A 20,578-nucleotide genomic window follows, 5' to 3' on the forward strand; every position below is an offset into this window, starting at 1 on the left:
CTCAGTAATATGGTTATCTATCTTATACACTTAAATATATATACAGTTATATTCTTTAGAGCACTTTCTTTTGTACAATGACAGTTACACATTTTGGGTTTTATTACTCCCACAGTTCTTACTACTGTTTTTTTGAAGAGAGTAAAACCAAATGTGCCATAACAGAACAGAGCCAGTCAAATTAAAAGGATGAACATAATACATAATGTAAAAACAAAATACTAGGTGATCAACAATGGTTACCATACTGCCTCTTGCTATCTTGAAAAGAATTGCCTATATCGTCAGTTATAATAAAATTGAACAAAACAGTAAAAAAATAAAACCAAAACATTGGAGACATTACAGGACTTTAAAAGAAGATAATAGTCAACTAGAATGGGCGTCGTAATGAATCTTATTGTCTTCACAATTTTGCCTATACTTTCGAACTTGGTACTATCAAGCAAAGCAGAATAGAGGAAAATCAGTCAAAGCAAGATGGTGAGGACTATACAGGGTTTCAAATCAAGTTAATAGGAAATCAAAGTGGGTTACTATAATGTATCCTGCTTTTTTAAATTTTTCCCTTAATTAAAAAGATAAAAGTAAATAATTTTTAAAAAGGAGATTGAGATAAAAGAGGGCATAACAACAAACGAGCACAGGTCAAAACATAACCATTTAAGCAAAATAGTGTTTCACCACAAGATATCCTGACATAAAAGTAGTTACCATAGTGTTTCTTTCCTTGAAATCTTTTGAGTATAACTTCGTATACTGTAGCACCAAACATATCAAGACAATGTAAAACCATTCAAGAGAATGACAGTATTACAGGGTATTTAGAACCAACTATCAGAAAATGAACAATGGTTTCTGTATGATCTCCTTGTCTATAAAAGTTTTTGCTTATATTATCACATATAATAAAATCCAATAAGATATAACCTGTTAAGACTGATGGAGACAAAAAAATAAAAGCTTGATGGGACTTTAAAGCAAGATGATACCAAATCAGCACTAGCTATTATGATGTCTTTTTTTCTCCAAAATAGCTGTTCCTACCATCCAATCTTCTCTGCCTCATTTCTGTTGAGCTCTTTTTCTGGCATTTGTTGTCAGTTTGTCTTCTTCATTTCGCTTTCTGCTCCATTCATTGTGGCCTCTCTGCCACTGTTTCTGAAGTCTTGGTATTTTCCTTTTTTAGAATATCCTGCAGTATTCTCTATAGAGTTGAATTGGTGGTTGCAAATTCGCCTAGTTCCTCTTTATCCTGGAAGCACCTTGTTTTTCCATCAATTTCTAGGGACAGTTGTGCAGGGTATATCAATCTTGGCTGGAGGTGGTTATCTTTCAAAGCTTGAATTATTTCCCCCCACGCTCTTCGTGATTTGATGGTTTGTGCCAAGAAGTCTGCTATAATTCTGATGGGTATTCCCTTGTAAGCGATCTGTTTCTTGTCTCTGATGGCTTTTAGTATTCTGTTCTTATATTGGATTTCTGAAATTTTGATTATTTATGCCTGGGTGTAGCTCTGTTTGGGTTGTAGGTGGCTGGGGTCCTGTATGCCTCATACATTGGAGTATCTTTACCTTTTGCTAAATTAGGGAAATTCTCTTGGATTATTTCTGTGAATAGCTTTTGTAGTTCATTTGTTTGTGTCCCTACTTCTTCTTTTATGTTCTTAATTCTTAAGTTATAGATCCTCTTATCATCTTCTAGCCTTTGTATTATTGCTGTTTGTTTTCTTGTTATTTTTAAGAAGTTTTTCATTTCATGCTCCCGTATTACGAATCTGCCCTCCAATTCAGATAATCTATCCTTAGTTTCTTTCAAGCTGTTATGCCAGCTTTCGATAGAGTTTTTAGTTTCCTGGTATCTCTTTGAACCTGCTTCACGTATTCTATGTTTTCTCTATTTTCTCCGTCAAACAGTTCTACCCTTTTTTTCTGTTCTTCCATTCCACCATCTGTTTTTTCTTGGGCGATGCTTAGCATTTCTCTAACTATTCAACTTATAGCTTGCTTTATTTCATTTAAACTTGTCTATGAGGCTCTGGAGATATCGCTTTATGTCTATTGGTGCTGTATCTGATATTGCATGTTTTCTGTCTTCCTTTGCGTTTCCCTTTCCTGGATCAGTGTTCTCAGGATTGGGGACTGAGGACCCTTTCTTGTTGCTTCCTCTTCCTATACTTTTTGTTCTTTCCATACAAGCGAATGTAGGAGGCCCAATTTTTTTCTCTTTGTCGGTTACAGTTTGTTTGAATTGTGCTGGCTAGGTGTTCCTGCCCACTGCAATGTACTAGGGAGACAGACCTGGGCAACCTCTGCTGGGCACATTCCTCCAGGTCAACCTACCGAAGGCTTCACTGCTACGGTGCACCTCTAGGCACTGGGACCTGGTTTGGGCTAGCCTACTGGTCTTAAGTCAGCAGTGTCACACAGGCCAGGCACTCCCCACCAATCCCGCTTGAGAGGGGAATATGCAGCTAATGTCACTGCAGGGTCCTATTCCTGCAAGTCTGCCCGGTCCCAGTATGTCCTTTGCTGGAGCCTCCTACTCTATGAAAGGGTTCCCGTTCCATTCACTCACCACAAGTTGATGTAGGGCTCCCTGCTAGTCCTGCTCTCAACTCCATCTGCAGATTCCCACTCTCAGAGCTTTCACACGTCTCTGTCCCTGCCCTGCAGATTTGGATGCAGCAGCGGCAGCAGGAAATTCAAATCATGGCTTCCAGTGGCGCAGGTTCTAGCTTCCCGCACTGAGATTTTATCTATTCCTGTTATAGCACCAGGATTGGATTTCCAGTTGGTTTCTCTTAGCTTAGTTCATTCCTGGGTCGGCAGGGTGTATGTCCCCTTACTTAGGACTCCTCGTACCGCACCATTCCTGGATTTTAAGCGGGGTATCTCAGAGAGCCTCCATAGCTGCTGCTATATATCTGCCATGTTCTCCTGGAAGTCCTATTTCCTGTATACTTTCAATGTTCTGATGTTACATTTTTGTGTCGGAGATGGGGATTTTGGCTGTTTATGAAATGGTCATTTCACTGTGGTGTTTTTTTTTTTTTTTTTTTGTCTTTCGTTTTTATCGGTACCAGGGATCGAACTCAGGACTGCCTGCTTGCAAGGCAGGCACTTATGCCGCTGAGCTAAATCCCTAGCCCCTCACTGTGTATTTTTTGTGTATTCAGAAAATGTGAAACAAAAAAAGAAATAGTATTATTGGCCATGTTATTGTTAGTCCTTATCATGGCCCTCTTAGGTACAGAGCAGTTCCAACATTAGAAAACTAAAACTTGTTAGTTGTACAGTAGCTGATAAGTTTGCAACAGTGTTTCTTCTCCTCCCCTGTCTTATACATGACACAACTTCTGACATCAAAGTATACTGAGGATGTTGAGCTTTCTGTATTTAATCTATAAGACCTCACTTTGCCCTAGAAACTGATTTTAGGACTGTGAAGGGTTTTTGTTCTGTTTACCTATTTTCCATAGAACTTCCTTACACATATCAGTACTTATAATAGAAGTAAGCTTTCTTTCAAGAAAATGCAGTGTCTGGGCCAGGGATGTACCTCAGTGGCACAAGCAGCTGCTTGGCAAGCATAAGGTCCTGAGTTCAATTCCCAGTACCAAAAAGTAAAAGAAAATGCAGTGTCTCATGCTACTTGTTTATGTCAGTCCAGGTATTGTATTACAGAAGCGTTAATATAAAATGTGGTATCTACAGTTAGGCTTAATTTTGTATTATCTGTAAATACATATTAATGTAAAGTTACTCAGTTCGATAAGCAGCAGTTTTTAAATTTTGTATAAAAATCATATATAAACTTTTACTTGTACTTGGTACTCTTACAAATTTAAGAATTTTCTTTGTAAACAAGATTCAAATGTTATGTTATTTATATAAACTTTTTTTATAACTTCTTATGTCACTCAAAAAAATAATCTTTTCTTCCAGAAACGTATGTTTGTGGGATACACTTGTAGCACCCTCAAATAGTTTAGTCCATGGTAAGTTTTAAAAACATATTATAAATTTTGGGAGTCAAATTCTTCATAAACTATAAGTGATTTTAAATAGATTTATTTTTAGTAACACATTTATCAGCCTTTGAGATTTATTTTGCCCATGATAGCCGAGTTTGAAAACAAAAAGATACACTTAATTAACCTCTTCCTGCAATTTGAAATTTTTAAAATACTGCCATTTACAATAGGGCCCAAAAGAAGAAGGTATTGAGATATAAATCTAACAAGGTCTCTATGCAGCAAAGTACAAATATGCTTAAAGAAATCAAAGATCTAAATTAATGCATACTCCACATTCACATATTTGAAGACTTGGTATTGTAAGATGTCATTTTCTCCAAACTTTGTAGTCTTAGTCAAAATCCCAGCAAATTATTCTGTAGATATCAAGAAATTAATTCTAAAGTTTGTATTATGAAAAAACAAATGACCAACAAAATACTGAAGAAAAACAAATGCAGAAGACTCAACATTAACTGCTTTCCAGATTTATTGTAAAGCTACAGTCATCAAGACATTGTGACATTAGCTTAAAAATGGGATACACAGATCATGGAACAGAGGGGACAGCCCAGTTATCAACTTATATATCTACAGTAAATCACCCTTCAGTCTACTAAGTAGGCAAGTTCAGTGAAGAAAGAATACTCTTTTCAACAAACAGTGCTAGATGAATTGAATATTAACTTTTTTTAAAAATGTAGATATAAATCTCATTCTTCACAAAATTTAACTCAAAATGCCTTATAAATAAGCATTTTTCTAGCTAAGATAATTTATACTACTAATTCTATTAGTTCGTGGAAAAAAACTGTTTTCCATGCCTGTATCTTGTAATCTGAGCAAATATTTTGAAGATAACAATATACAATACCACTGTTAATTTCCTATCATCTTGAAATCCTATATTATTTCTATTACTTCATTTTTTTGTTTTGTCTTCTTTTAATCTCTTTTAAAAAATAGGCATTTTTCGGGGCTGGGGATTTAGCTCAGTGGCATAAGCACCTGCCTTGCAAGCAGGCGGTCGTGAGTTCGATCCCTCGTGAGTTTGATCCCCAGTACTGATAAAAAGAAAAAAGAAAAAAAATGTGTAAAAAAAATAGGCGTTTTTCATTGTTTGATGTATAGTTTGTAAACCCATTGTTTCCTCCTTTCAGCTTTTACCTGCCATGAGAGCGGAGCCACCGTTCTAGCATATGCTCCCAAACATCAGTTGCTAATATCAGGTGGCAGAAAAGGATTCACATGTGTTTTTGATCTTCTCCAAAGACAACAGAGACAGTTTTTTCAGAGCCATGATTCCCCTGTTAAAGCCATTGCTATTGATCCAACTGAAGAGTACTTTGTCACAGGATCTGCAGAAGGCAATATAAAGGTATCTAAAAACAAAAAACAGAAAACACCTTCAGAAATCTTAGGTCTTTAATCATATCAATAATACCAGTCTGTTTAAATAATTGTATATTAATTTCTTTCTGTTCATCAGGGATAATTACTACTTAAGTCATCCTTGATGAAGAAAATGATATTTATCTTAGAGACTTTTTTATTAGTACATGTTAGCAACACATGAGTATATTTATTGTTGGTAGTTGATGCATGTACATGACATATCTTAATTCTTCCCCTCATTCTTCCTTTCTTGCATCTCTTGATCCCCTTCTCATTTGCAAAAGATATTTCCTATTATCTTTCTTTTATTCTGCTTTTTAGTTTGTTTATACTTGCGTTTCTCATATAAGAAAAACGATACAATATTTAAGCTTATATATCTGATTTATTCCTGTTTTTTCTGTTACTTTAAAATATACTTAATTTTTCCTGAAGAAGTAAACTTTCCATGGATATAAACATACTTTACACAGTAAAAAATCTTGACTCTATTTTCTGAGTTGTATTATTTATTGGGCTCACTTTTTGAGGGGGTACCAGAACTCACAATCTCACGCTCGCAAAGCAGGCGCTTATGCTGCTGAGCTAAATCCTCAGCCCCTAATTGAGCTCTCTTTTTTAAGATACATACTAATATATTGACATTTTTTAATTCCACATTATTCCCTAAGTGTTCATATATAAAAATATCTAGTCACTTAGTACCTCATTCAAGGATTCTGAATATACCTGGCTACATCCTCTTTTTTGTTTTTTGTTTTTTATTACTACCAGGGATCGAACTCACAACCACAGGCGTGCAAGGCAGGCACTTATGCCACTGAGCTAAATCCCCAGCCCCAGTACATCCTGTTCTTAGCAGTCCTTTTCAGACTTCATTGGGTTTAAGAATTAAGGAGGATGTTTAAAATGTTAAGCAATTAGTTAATGATGTTAGTGAGCTTTTTAAAATTGTCGATTACTGGATATTAAACCAGAAATACTTTATTGGGAACTTCAACATTCAGTGGTTTTTCTGGAGGGTCCTGTGAAAATACATCAATTAGTTGAGACTATTTTCTGTGTTATTTTAATGGTTGAGAGTTGTGCAAAGATGAGGGGTCTGTTTTAGCAAATATTAAGCACTAGATGAGTATATTTTGTGCAATAAAGTGGGCCTCTTTGATAAAACTGGCAAGTTCTAATTCTCAGCTAGAATTTTTAAAATGCTTTTCTTAAAATCAAATATATAGAGAGAGAATTATTTTCTTCCAATTGAAACCACTTTCTTATTGGCAGTGCCTTTAATTTAGAATAAGTCATAGTTTGATTTAGGCCATTTCTTTAGTTTATATACTGATTCTGAGGTTTATTGCTTACTTAAGCAAAAGCTTGGAAATATAAAATGCATTCAGAAGCTGTAACTTAACAAATCCATGTACATACAGGTTAGCATAATCATTCTGTTTCTTAGAAAAAAATTTTTCCTAAGTGATCTCAATAAAATCAGGAAATAAATTGATTTCCGTAATCCTGAAATATATACCCTAAAAGCATGTAAGTGAAAATGCTGATAATTTGCTTTAGAAACAGGCACATTCGGGCCAGGGATTTAGCTCAGTGGCATAGGCACCTGCCTGGCAAGTGTGAGGTCATGAGTTCAATTATTGGTACCAAAAAATCAGGAAAAAAAAAAAGAAACAGGTACTTTTTTTTTTAAGAGTAGAAATATTTATTGAGAGAAAGAAAGCTTCTGTCTGAGAGAGAGGCAGAAGGGGTCCCAAGTGGGTTGCCAAGGATTCTGTATTTTCTCGGGATTTTTATAGTGTAAAATCATGAGGTGAGACGGGTCTAAAGTTGGGGAAAACTAGGAACTCGCAAGGCAGATGGGCATGAGGTGGGACAGAGCTATTGTCAACCAGTAAATTTAATTGTTCAGGTAAAATTGACCAAATCAGGGGTTGTTTTTTTTTTTTTTTTTTTTTTTTTTTTTTGGGTCTTTTTCCTTTTTATCGGTACAGGGGATCGAACTCAAGACTGCCTGCTTGCAAGGCCGGCGTTTATGCTGCTGAGCTAAATCCCCAGCCCCTGGGATATTTATAACGGCTGAAAATATGAAATCTTAGTAAAATTAAATGTCCCCAGTTTTAATAGCTGATTTTGTCTCGTAATTAAAGCATAGCTTTGCTGGGCTAGTGGGCCTCCAGCTATCACTCTTTCCAGCTGTGATAATCCCTGGGTGAATATTCCATATTACAAAGAAGGTGTGTTACCCCATTGCACAACTGCCCAGCCAAAGTTCTGCTGAGAGACAGAAAGCCTTGATTGTAATATTAAAGTTTTTGTAACATTGTATACCTAACATCCTTTTACATAGATATTTTACATAGATAGTTTACATAGATATTCTCATCTCCAATGCAGGAGACATTGATACCTTATTCTCTTACTGGTTGAATTTTAAGCATCTAATATAAAAGCGTTTGATAAATTGTAGTATGATATACAGAATCAAAGCATTGTGATCTTAAACCTGCAGAGGTATTTCTTTATCTTTGTTTAGGTGGGCTGAATTTTTCACTTGAATTCTAAAAATCATCAGCTACATGTTTGTTTTGTCCTTAATATTTTTCAGATTTGGAGTCTTGCTACCTTTAGTCTTCTCCACACTTTTATCAATGAACATGCTCGGCAGTCCATTTTTAGGAATATTGGAACTGGGGTGATGCAAATTGAGACAGGACCAACAAATCATATTTTCTCTTGTGGAGCTGATGGAACAATGAAGATGAGAATACTACCAGACCAGTTCAGCCCCTTACGTGAAGTGTTAAAAAATGATGTGAAATTTATGCTGTAACATTTTTACAAGAAGACATATAATTTATTACCCTTTTGATGGAAGTGGCCAACAAATATAATATATAGTAATCACTCTATACCACAAATAAGCTGATGCGTTGTTTTCATATTTACTTATGGAGCTTTGCCCTCATTGATGCACTGATGCCTTAAAAATTAACAAAATCATTCATAATTTTATTAGATCACTTAAGGTAGAATTTGTAAGTAATCCTGTAGTAACACACGTATAGTACGTTATGAGTATGTCATAGTGTTAAAGGAATTTTGTTTTCTTATTGTTTATCAATTTTTCTGCAGATATATCTGCATGAGTTCTTTAACAGTAAAAATAACATTTAAGTAAAGACTCACATACTCATCACTTAATTCACATTCACTACTCTTTTATCAGACAATACATCTGAAAATCTTCTCTTAATTAATGATAGATTGATACTTGCGTAAGAATGAAACAGATAATGAAGCTCTCCATTAAAACTCATTGGGACTTCAATGATAAATGAGATAAATGGTTCATTGTGTAAAGGTTTCATCAGTTTCCCTTCCAGAGCCTAAATTGTATGTGTGTGTAAATGTATTTGTGTGTGTATATATGTGTGTGAATGTATATGTGTGTGTGTGTATATATATAGCTTACACCTTTGAATTAAGTTTGTATATATATATATATATGCAAAAACCACAAGTTTTTTCATGTGTTTTTGTGCCATGACAACTACTGCCACCAGAATAACAACTTTTTTTGCAAATGTTTTTTATTTTAAAATGTTTGAATTCCCATCCTAATTTTCAAATAAATGTCAATAAGGCTTCCAAGATTGTTATTTTTAGATTACACTGAATCAAATAAGTCTTAATAGGCAATAAAGATTCTGTTGGCATATATAAGATACTTAAAAGTTATGAGTTTGACAGAGTTCTTGAATATCATACATTTTCCTTAAAATTTTTTTTATTTTTTTTAGGTGCTTTTAGTCTCAAAATTCTGAAAGCCTTGCAGCAGTGTTTTTAGAAACAAATGTGAAAACAGTCAAATTAAGTAGTATTTATAAATGTAAAATACCCTTCATATCTATTAATAGAAAATAAATTAAATATTATATTTTATTATTTTTGCCAAAATATTTTATTATAAAATATGACCAAAATATTTAAAATTCACAGTGCTTTTAACTTAGATATGCTATTTCTGTCTGTTTTGTGCTATACATTTTCTGATTCAGAATTATATAAAACTTGATAAATACTTGATTTTGACAAATGAGACTGGAGAGAGACAGGTGTTTTAAGGGACAATTATCTACTATTTAACTTAAATTTATTTTAGGAATTACAAATTAAAGGAATTTTTATGTAATGACATGTAGACAACTATTGTCTTAGAAATTAAAGAGTCAAAGCAAAGAAATGAAGGGCTAGAAAATGAATTTTGTAATATCCTCAGGATACTTTTGTCATAAAAGTATATTGTTAAAGATTTTGTAAATTGTATTTCGTAATTTTACATGTATTGAGCAAGGTGCAGTGGAAACACTGTCTGCTGTTAAGTAGAGAGAGTTGATATGTACATAAAAACTTGTACCTATAAGTTATGCAATAGCAATATATGCCTGTTTTGCCATGGAGAAATCTGTGACAGCATTGGAATAATACTATTGTTTGATGCAGTTAAGTTTAAATTATTTTTCAGTAATTTTTTCATGAATCAAGTTTCAAAAAGCATAGACACTTTAAGCCAGTTAGAAAATTTACCGTTGTTCTTATTAAAACAAGTCATTGGGGATGAATAATTAACCATTTTAATTGAAGGTTTATATGAATAGCCATAAATTATGTAAGTCCATATGTATTTACAACCAGAGTCATAATATTTTAAATAAACAATCATGCAGTGACTTTTTTTGGCATGCTATTATTTTAAGTCATATTTATGCCAACTTAGTTGATTTTACATGGTATTTTAAAATGAAATATTTCTGTCTTTAGAACTGATGAGTAGCGAATAATTTTCTCAATAGCCTGTTTTTTCTTTTCTGTAATCTTTTTCACTTAGTAAGTATTAAGAAAGGTGGGAATGAAAATAGGTGAACTGTGTATGAAATATGAAATGACACACATCCATGTAAGTTTTCACTAGCCATATAACTAGTGTTTAGGTACATCAGGATACATTTCTAATTCTGTTTTCTGATTCACAATATTGTTAGATTCAGTTTCCAAAAAGTAGAGGTTTTTCCAACCTTGCTATGATAACCATCTTCATTCTCTTTCTTGCTCACTCTTTGCCTTGTTTACTTCTTGAAAAATTTCTTTGAAAAAGAAACTTTTTTACATTGTCTCAACAATTAAAACAATACAGAGATACACATTTGAAGAAAAAATTTATACAGTCTTAAGGGTACAAATGTTTTTCAACAGAATTAGAAACCTAGTCATATTTTACTAGGCAAAAACTTTATCATATGACAGGAGAGCACAGTATAAGTTAAAATAGCAAGCAAACAAAAAAGTATTTTGTTTTCTTATTTTTTTCCAGTAGTGAGGCTCAGACTCACAGGCTGACACATACTAGACAAGTGCTGTACCTCTGCCAGAGTGCTGACACATACTAGACTGGCACAGTGCTGACACATACTAGACAAGTGCTGTACAAGCTGCCAGAGAAAGGTCAAACTAAATAAGCATTTGCCAGAGTAGAACATCAAAAAAATCAACTAGCCAAGCCTACCAGCTGCCATCCAGACTGGTAGCCAGCGTGAGCCAGGAGAACCAGCCAGCCAAATCCCCATGCACCTGACCCCATCGGGAGTGTCCGAGAAGCTGCATTTGGCTGAAGAAACCCACTCCACATCCCACCATCTTTCTGGGAACCCAGGATAGGGGAAATCAAGGTGCCTTGCCCATTGCCCCACACTGCTAATGGATAGTCAATGTAGAAAATGCTTGCGATGGGCTGGGGATTTAGCTCAGTGGCATAAGCGCCTGCCTTGCAAGCAGGCAGGCGTGAGTTCGGTCCCTGGTACCGATAAAAAAATAAAAAAAAAAAACGCTTGGGACCCCACAGCCACCTCTTCCAGAGGGACCCAGGAAAGTGTCAAGATGAAGGAGCAAAAGACAGTCTCAGACCTCCAGCCCACACAGAGTAAGTCTGGGAGACACAGATGGGAGAAACTGGACATCTTACACCTGAAATTTCAGAAAATGTAGCATCTGAGCTAAAGAAACAAATTCATGAATCTGTAAAAGTAATCAGGTATAGTAAAGACAAAGAAGAAATGACAAACAGTGAAAAAGTTGCTGAGCATAGCTAAAGACATAGATTAAAAAAAAAGCATAGGAAAAGGATGGAAACCTTGAATGAACACTATAGTAAGGAATTGTAATACATGAAACAGATTTAAACGATATCCAGGAAATTAAAAACTCCAGTGAAACCAAAGAAAACCACTGTAAAAAAGAAACTGAAGATAGACTTTCAGACCTTGAAGACTGGGCCAACAGTCTTGCAGCCAGCAATTGTGAAAAGGAAAGATTTCTTTAAAATAACCAGGGGCCAGGGATTTAGCTCAGTGGCATAAGTGCCTGCCTGGCAAGTGTGAGTTCAATCCCCGGTACAAAAAAAAAATAGTAATTCAGTGGCTGCAAAGTGATGCAAAAAGAAATAATTCAGAGATGATAGGAGTCAGGGGTCAACACAAACACAAATGACATAAGACTTGACAAAAGTAATAGCAGAAAACTTCCAAGAATGGGAAAAAGAAACTGACAAGGGAGGGATATAGAACTGCAACTAGCCATAAACCAACAATGGCTACCGTAACCCAATAATGCCATAACCCAAATAAATCTACACCCAGACATGTAAGATTCCACAATTTATTTCAACAGAATATTAAAGGCTGCTGGAGAAAAAAAATAGATCACCTATAAGGAAAACCCATCAGAATTGCAGCAGACTTCTCAACCTAAACCATCAAGTCAAAAATAGCTTGGAGTAAAGTGTTTCAAGTCCTAAAGAAAACAACTTCCAACTCAGATTGATGTGCCCTGCAAAACTTTAAAATTAATGATAAAGGGGGCTGGGAATTTAGCTCAACGGCATAAGCACCTGCCTTGCAAGCAGGCAGTCGTGAATTCGATCCCCGGTACCGATTTAAAAAAAAAAAAAAACGAAGAACTGAAAGAATTGATAACCACCAAACCAACTCTACAGAGAGTGCTGAAAGATATTCTAGAGAGAGTAAGATGACTACAGCTCCAGGAACAGCAGCAGAGGGAGATTGCCAAGTAGGGCAGGCAACTGACTGGAAGGAAAAAGCGGGGAGCCAATGGCAGCCATGAGACAGAATGTGTTGGCCATAACCATTAATGCAGATGGCCTCAATTCACCAATTAAAAACAAGGGCAGAGCGAATCGGGAGACAGGATCCATCAATATGCTGTATACAAGAACATTTGACTTTAAAGGGAATTCATGGACTGAAGGCTGGAAAAGAGAAGACAGTACTCCATACAACAAGGACCAGAAAAAAAGTAGAGCTTGCCCATCAACTGCAGAATGGATAAGGTATGGCATTTTTTTTTACGATGGAAAGCTACTCAGCTATAAAGAAGGGTAATCTAGAGGCTCTTGTAGGTAAATGGATACATCTGGAGATCATGCTCATGGGCGAACATGTTGTCTCCCTAGTATAAAAACTGAAGGAGTTGGATCCAAAATATACAATAAATACTGGGAAAGTGGGAAGGGAGGAAACATCTAAAAAGGGAAGGTGGCAGCCATTGTTAATGTCCCATTAACTTGTTTTGAAGTCCTATATCTTTTTTGTTTGTTTGATTCTGTTTTCTTTGATTCTATTAGTGTGTCTGATGGTATGGGTAGTTACTTTGAAGATAACAAGATATACGGTAGCCATTGTTGATTTCCTAGTATCTTGCTTTAAAGTATCAATTTCATTTTTTGTTTTTATTGGTTTTACTGTTTCATTATGTCTGATGGTATGGATAGCTGTGTTGAAGATAAGAGGCATTATGATAGCCACTGTTGACTTCCTAGTATCTTGTTTTGAAGTTCTGTATTGCTTTTATTGTTTTGATTGGCTTTATTTCTGATTCATTTTGTTTGGTTTTATTCTCTTTAAAATAACTAGCATAAAATGTGTTCATCCTCATTAGTTGTAAATGGAATGTTTTAAAAAAGGAACAGTGTAAGAGCATAGAACAGTATTGTGCTTTGCACATAGTGTTGTGTAAATTAACGGTTAGTTGCAATTGCATCATGCAGGGTGTACCTGTGATATTTTCCCAGCAATGCATATATTTCATTTCTTTCACATTTTAATTTCATATTCCAAATTTTTTCATTATTGTAATTGGTGGTCTTTTTATATTCCTTTGTAATTGTTTTGGAGCCTATACAAGGTTATAAACTGAATTCTCCTGATTGTCTTCTGACTGGCTAGTCCACTGTAGTTCTTCCCCCCCCCCCCCCAGTATCCTTACTGACAGAGGCACAGCAGTATTGAAATTAGGCCTGTTAAGAACCCTGCCATGGTATTTTTAACTGTTAAAATGAAAGGAAGAGTCTCTTGCCTGTTCTTTTTTTTTTTTTTTTTTTTTTTTTTTTTTTGTCTTTTTCATTTTTATCGGTACCAGGGATCGAACTCATGACCGCCTGCTTGCAAGGCAGGTGCTTATGCCACTGAGCTAAACCCCCAGCCCCGCCTGTTCTTTTAAAAGCTAGAGTTTTTTTTAAAAGTAGAGATCTTTAAGCTTAAAGAATATCAAAGGATATAAGCTAAAGATTAGGCTGCATGTGACAAACAGCCAAGTTGTAAATGCAGAAGCAAAGTTTTTGAAAACTAAAAATGCTACTCCAATGAATATATGAATGCTAAGGAAGTAATACAGTGTTATTGTTGATGTGGGGAAAGTTTTAACAGACGATACAGCCAGCCACAGCATCCCATTAGCTAGAGTGTACTGCAGAACAAGGCCCCAATGCTTGTCAATTTTATGAAGGCTCAGAGGTGATAAAGCTGCAGAAGTCTGAAACTAGCCAGAGTTTTGTTGATGAGCTTTAAGGGATCTGTTTCTCCAGAAGCAAAGTGCAAAGTAAAACAGCAAACACTGATGTAGAACCTGCAAGTTGTCTAGAAGATCAGTAAGATTGACAAATGTGGCCTCATTAAGTAGATTGTAGAATAGCTTTAACATTGGAAAAAGATTCAATCTAAGATTGTTCAAGGTAAGAGTTTCAGAGGACGCTGGCTGGTTTTCTTTGAGAGTATAATGCAGTTGATGACATTAAATTGAAGTCAGCATTCACATGCAACTCTACAAGTCCTACAGCCTTTATACTAACTATTCAGTCTGTGCTCCATAAGTGAAACAAAGACACCTGTTTGATAGCACATCTGTTTACACGATTTATTAACTTGAAGCCCACTGTTGAGATTCATGGGACGGAAAAACTGTACCTGGCCACTTGGGAGCTCTGCTGAATTTGCATTCATGTTTCCCTGCCTGCTGGCACCACATCCACTCTGAATTGACTTTATTACACGTGATGGTATGAATTGTTTTGTTTTGTTTGGTACCAGGCATCAAATCTGCGACCTCGCACTTGCCATGCAGGTAGGTGTTTATGCCACTGAGCTAAATCCCCAGCCCTCACAATTCAATTCTTTTTTCATCTCCATCTCCCCACCCCACTTTGGTCCCATTCCCATTTGAAAAAGATGAATTTTTATTTCCTATTATCTGTCTTTTTATTTTGCTCTTTATATGTTGAGTTTCTCATTGAAAAAAATAATGCAGTATTTAAGTTTGTGTATGATTTATTTCACTAAACATGATCTCAGGATGTATCCATTTTCTATGAATGACTCCTTTATCCTTCAGGATATAATACTCTACTATGTATAAATGCACAGTTTCTTTATCCATTCTTCTGTTGACTGACGTGCAACTCTGTTTCCCAAGATTTAGCTATTATGAATTGTGCTGTTATAAACATGGGTATGAAAAGTACCTACAAGGGAAATGGTTGGGTAGAATGGAATTTCTATTTTAGATTTTTGAGGACTCTTCCTGATTTCCATAATAATTATACTTGTTTACATTCCCATCAACAACGTAGAGTTACCCTTCCCACACACACACAATCACCAGCACTTACTATGTTTAGTTTCTTGATAATAGCCATTCTTTCTGGAATGAGATGGAATCTTGGTGTCTTTCATTTTCATTTCTCCAATGACCAGAGGTGTTGAACTTTTTATATACTGTTGACTATTTGTACTAATTCTTCTGAGAGGTGTGTTCATTTCAGTTGCCCACCTTTTGATTGGGGCTTTCAGTTTGGAAGAGTCTAGTGTTTTTGAGTTTCTGTAATATTCTATATATTAGTACTCTGTCTTCACAGTAGCTGGCAAAACTTTCCCATCCTTTCCCATTCTGTCTTCACTGAATTGTTTCCTTTGCTGTGGAGAAGTTTATACTTTGATATGATCCCATTAGTTGATTGTTAGTGCCATTTTTTTTTTAAACCGGTACCAGGGATTGAACTCACGACCTCCTGCTCACAAGGCAGGTGCTTATGCCGCTGAGCTAAATCCCCAGCCCCGTTAGTGCCATTTATTATACAGTTGGGGTTCCATTTAGAAAGTGCATGCCTCCACCTATGTTAGCAATTATGAACCTTTTAGAGCTTTGAGTAATAGAGTGATCCAGACATTCTGCTGCCGCATGTATACCACAGGTTTGAAACTACTTGCCTATTTCTTCATTTTACCTGTTTTATCTTACACTAGATTGTTTCTGTTTTAACATTTAAATCTTTGATCCATTTTTATTTTAGCTTAATACATGGTAAAAGATACAGATTTGATCTTCTGCATGTAGATAGCCAATTTTTCCAGAACCATTTATTTTAAACATCTAGTTTTCCCCCAGTCCATGTCTTTGAAGCCTTTTCAAAAATCCAATAGCAGAATGAACTTGTAGTTGTCTCTGTACCTTCTGTTCCATGTTCTACTTGGTGTTTTTATCACTGTGGCTTTGTGATATAACTTTGTCTGGAATTGTGATTTGCTATACTTACCAGGATTGCTTTTGCTATTCTAGGTCTCTTCTGGTTCCATATTAATTTCAGGGTGGTTTTCTCTAATTTGGTGAGGGATGCTGTTTGATTGGGATTACAATCAAATTAAATTGTTACATTAAATCTGTGTATCATTTCTGGAACCATTTTCACTATACTGGTTCTGCCTCTCCAGACACTGGATAACTTTCAATTTTCTAGCACCCTCTTAATCTTTTTTCAAAATACTGTATTTTTCATTATAGAAGTCTTTCACTTCCTTGGTTAGGTTTCTTTGTAAGTATTTAATTTTTCTTGATGGTCATGTGAATGGTATTTTTTCTGATTGCTTCCTCAGTGAATTCATTATTGATGTACAGAAATACTATTGATTTTTGTGTGTTGATTTTGTATAGTATTATAGTATTAAATTTGGTCATTCTAGTAGTCTTGGTAAAATTTTTATGGATCTGCTACATAGAGTATCATTATCTGCAGATAATAATTTGACTTCTTTTCTTACACATAGCCTTTTTTCTTTCCTTCTCTTGCTTAATTGTGCTGGCTGATCTTTTGTTGCAGTTTTGAACAGGAGTGGTGATAGTCTTGTCTTACTCCTGATTTCATTTATTTTTGGTACTGGAAATTGAACTCAAGATCTTGCACTTGCCAGACAGGGTTCTTGTCGCATGGAATACTATTTTCCATCCTTTGACTTTCAGTCTGTGAATTTCTTTTTGGATTACATGTGTTTCTAGTACACTGTACATTGTTGGATCTTGCTTCTTGATCCATTTTGCCAGACTGTGTGTTTTGACTGGTGAATTGAGACTATTCACATTGATGATTATAACTGACACATATTGACTTATTCTTGTCATTTCGTTTTCCCGTTGTTGGCTCTCACTCCTCCCCCTACCCCTTCTTTTTTCCTCTCCCTCTCATTGTTTGCCTTGCCTGGTGGATTCCTTCTGTTGGAGTTTATAGAGCTGTAGTCCTTATTCTCTCTTTCTAGAATGTCCTTCAGAACATTTTGAAGTGCTGGTTTGGCAGTTATAAATTTCCTCTGATGTTGTTTGTCATGAAAGTACCTTATTTCTCCATTAGTTTTGAAAGATAACATTGCAGGGCACATCAATCTGAATTAAAAGTTGTTTTCCTTTAGAACTTGGAATACTTCACTCCAAGCTATCCTTGACTTGAGAGTTTGTTCTAAGAAGTGAGCTGTGATCTGATGGGCTTTCCTTTATAGGTGATTTGTTTCTTTTCCCTAACAGCTTTTAAGATTCTGTTTGTATTTTTTCTTTAAAGAGAAATACAGATAAACAATGAAAATGAGTTTCAAGACAGGGTAGTAGGACACTTACAACACTTGATACATTGTGTATTGCTGTCATGCAGTAATTATTCAGAGTACAGAACATAGGCATGATATCTTGTCTAAACAATATTGGCATAAGACATTCTTTTCAATGAACAGGCAGATGCTGGCTATATAACTACCTTAACTATCTTGTATATACATACATTTTTTTCCTTTTACCTATTCTTCCTTTCCCCTATTATAGTTTGTCTTTTCTTTTGAACAGTTTCTTCCCAATTCACAATATCTGTTGTAAATTTTTCTATTTTAAAAAGGAAAAAAAACAGAAAAATCAAGATGCAAACAAACCTAAACAACAAAAGCAAAATGACAACCACAAGAAAACAATAGCTATATAGGTTTTCAAAATAGATGATAGGAATTCAACAATGGTTGTTATACTGCAGATTGTTATCTTCGAAATAGCTCAGGTTACCAGATACAGGAATAAAACGGAACAAAACATTGGATTTCAAAAACAAGACAAGGAAATCTGCCACAGTTGTCACAGTGTACACTGCCATACTCCAAACAGGGGCCCAGACCATGAGCTCCAGGCCTGCAGTCACTCAAAGAACGCAAGCATCAAGCTGCTCTTTTCACCAGTTGCTCTCACCTGACCCTTAGTCCTCCAGATGAGCCAGTTGCTTCCCAGGCCGGAAGAGGGGATGCTCTTCTGGATCCCCGGCCTGCAGCTGGTGGCTGGGAAGACATGCTGTGTCCACTTGCTGAGTCTCCTCCCAATCCCCCGGGCAGAGCCTGGCTTATGACAAGGCATGCTTTGTCTTCTTTTCTGACGGTGGTACTTGCCGGGGCTTTGGCTCAGTGGCACAAACACCTGTCTGTCTGGCAAGCAAGAGGTTGTGAGTTTAATCGCTGGTACCAAAAGAAATAAGTAAAATAAAACCAGGGGCTGGGATTTAGTTCAGCTTGAATAAGCACCTGCCTGAAAAGTGCAAGGTCATGAGTTTGATCCTGGGTACCAAAAATAAGTAAATAAATAAAACCAAACTTGACTGGCAGCTTGGGGTTCTACATGTTTCACTTATCTGCATATTAAATTTTTTCCATATTTGGAAAGTTTTCTGCTGTTATTTCTGTAAGTTTTTTATACCATTTCTGCTGTCTTATTTTTTATTAATTCCAATTAATCTTAGTGCTCTGCATGTCATCTAGAAGCTGTTAGATCCATTTTTCATGTTCTGTTGTTTTTTAAGGGGTCTCTCAATTAGTCACCAATATCAAAGCATCTTCTAACTTTGACACTGTTCTCACATTGACCACTTTTGCTGTCTATACTTTCTATAGAACTTACAGCCTCCTGGATTTCTGACTGAACTGGAAGATTCTTTGCTAAACTGGTCAGTCATGTTTTGTTCAGCTAACCTAGCTCTTCATTAGTGTCTTCTGTAAACTTACTGATCATTACTGGGTATGTCCATTATGTATTTAAATATAGCTTCTTTGAGCTCACCACACACTTTATTGATCTAGGTTTTTTTTTTTAATCTCCTCTTTTTATAATTTCCAGCAGTCCAGCTGTGCAGCTTTTGATGCCTTTCACAATGCCTCATGGATCAGCTCCGAGGGAGCGGAGAGTTTTTGGAGGCATTTTGCTGCCTTTATACATTTCTTTTGTGTGTGTGCGCACACCTAATGGGAAGAAGACTGGTTGCTGGTATGAGTACCTCTTCAGTGAGTAACTGCATGCGTGACACACTCTGGAAATGACTGACTATAAACCTTTTCCTCTTTCCCAAGACCCAGTGAACTCCATGAGTTTGGGAGGGAAGGCTGCAGGACAGTTAGCTCTTCTCTGGAAGGGGGTCTCAGTGTTGCTAATGACATAAAGGCAGTCTAGATACTGACAGGCAAAAAATACCAGTTATCAATGGTACCACCTGGGCAATAGCAGTGAACTCAGCAACAATAACGTCAAAGACAAACTGGATATCGACATTCCCTGAGAACCAATAATGAACTGTCCTTAACCACAGAAAATCGATCTGTTACCATAAATACTAAGATAAAGCAAATATTTGACATAGTGACTACTAAATGCAACAACCATATCTCTGCTGATAACAGAAAAACATTCAACAGTAATAGTATAGCACTGTCTAAAGAGTAATAAAGCTTACCAGGTATACTAGTAAAGATAGAGGGGTTGGAGAGTAGAAAAATGGAAAAAAATAAAATTGAAAATGAAATGAGAGCGAAATATCATATTAAGGAGTAAAGTAGTACAGCTAGATAAAAGTAACAAATAGCAAAAGAAAAAAAACAAAAAAATCAATAAGCAAAAGAAGGTACAAAAAATTCTGTTTTACTAAATGGTCTCTTTCGTAGGTCTTTGATTTTTTGATCCAGCAAGTCAGTTTTCTCTACCTCGCTTTTTGTGTGGCCTGTGATTTTATGATGTGCTTCCCCCACCACTCCAGAAGCCTGTCTCTCTCTACACCCCACACAGTGGCAGCCATCCAAGCCGACATGTGTTCTTGCTTATGCTGGGAGCTTGGGAGCCCTGCAGGATGTAGGCAGCCGGAAGGGCTTCAAGCAGACCACTGGGCTAGTGCTAGCATTTTCAGGGTCACATTCATGTGTCTGGCATTTCCCCATGGAGCTTGGAGCCTCATATCCTTCCCAGCCTGAACTTGAACTTCTTGGTGTTCTGTGTCTAAACCACACCCTTTTTGTGGGCTGTTTCTTACCCAATCACTGTGGTAGAATAACACTTGAAACACTGAAGTGAAGTTGTTCCTTAGTTTCTCTGTGGCTTAGTTTTAAAAATTAATGCCTTCCCCGAAGGCTCCTGATTAAACCTCTAGTGTGGAGCCCTGCATTGGAGTTCTCCAAGGTTAACCTGCTATGAATG

At 36.1% G+C, this 20,578-nt stretch overlaps 1 protein-coding gene across 2 annotated transcripts in view; it reads left to right on the plus strand.

Annotated features, from left to right (window-relative positions):
• The window catches only part of Dmxl1 (Dmx like 1), a 165,664-nt gene extending 155,512 nt beyond the window's left edge, over window positions 1-10,152 (plus strand). For both annotated transcript variants that reach the window (XM_063230962.1, XM_063230963.1), the window contains 3 exons: window positions 3,948-4,000; window positions 5,179-5,396; window positions 8,028-10,152. In XM_063230962.1, the coding sequence (XP_063087032.1) occupies window positions 3,948-4,000; window positions 5,179-5,396; window positions 8,028-8,252 (496 nt within the window). In that variant the 3' untranslated portion in view covers window positions 8,253-10,152. The remainder of the gene's footprint in view (window positions 1-3,947; window positions 4,001-5,178; window positions 5,397-8,027) is intronic.
• The last annotated feature ends 10,426 nt before the right edge of the window (window positions 10,153-20,578 follow it).

The sequence above is a fragment of the Cavia porcellus genome, unplaced genomic scaffold, assembly GCF_034190915.1.
Source record: "Cavia porcellus strain 051 isolate PalLab524CR breed Dunkin Hartley unplaced genomic scaffold, mCavPor4.1 scaffold_19, whole genome shotgun sequence".
Lineage (NCBI taxonomy): Eukaryota > Metazoa > Chordata > Mammalia > Rodentia > Caviidae > Cavia > Cavia porcellus.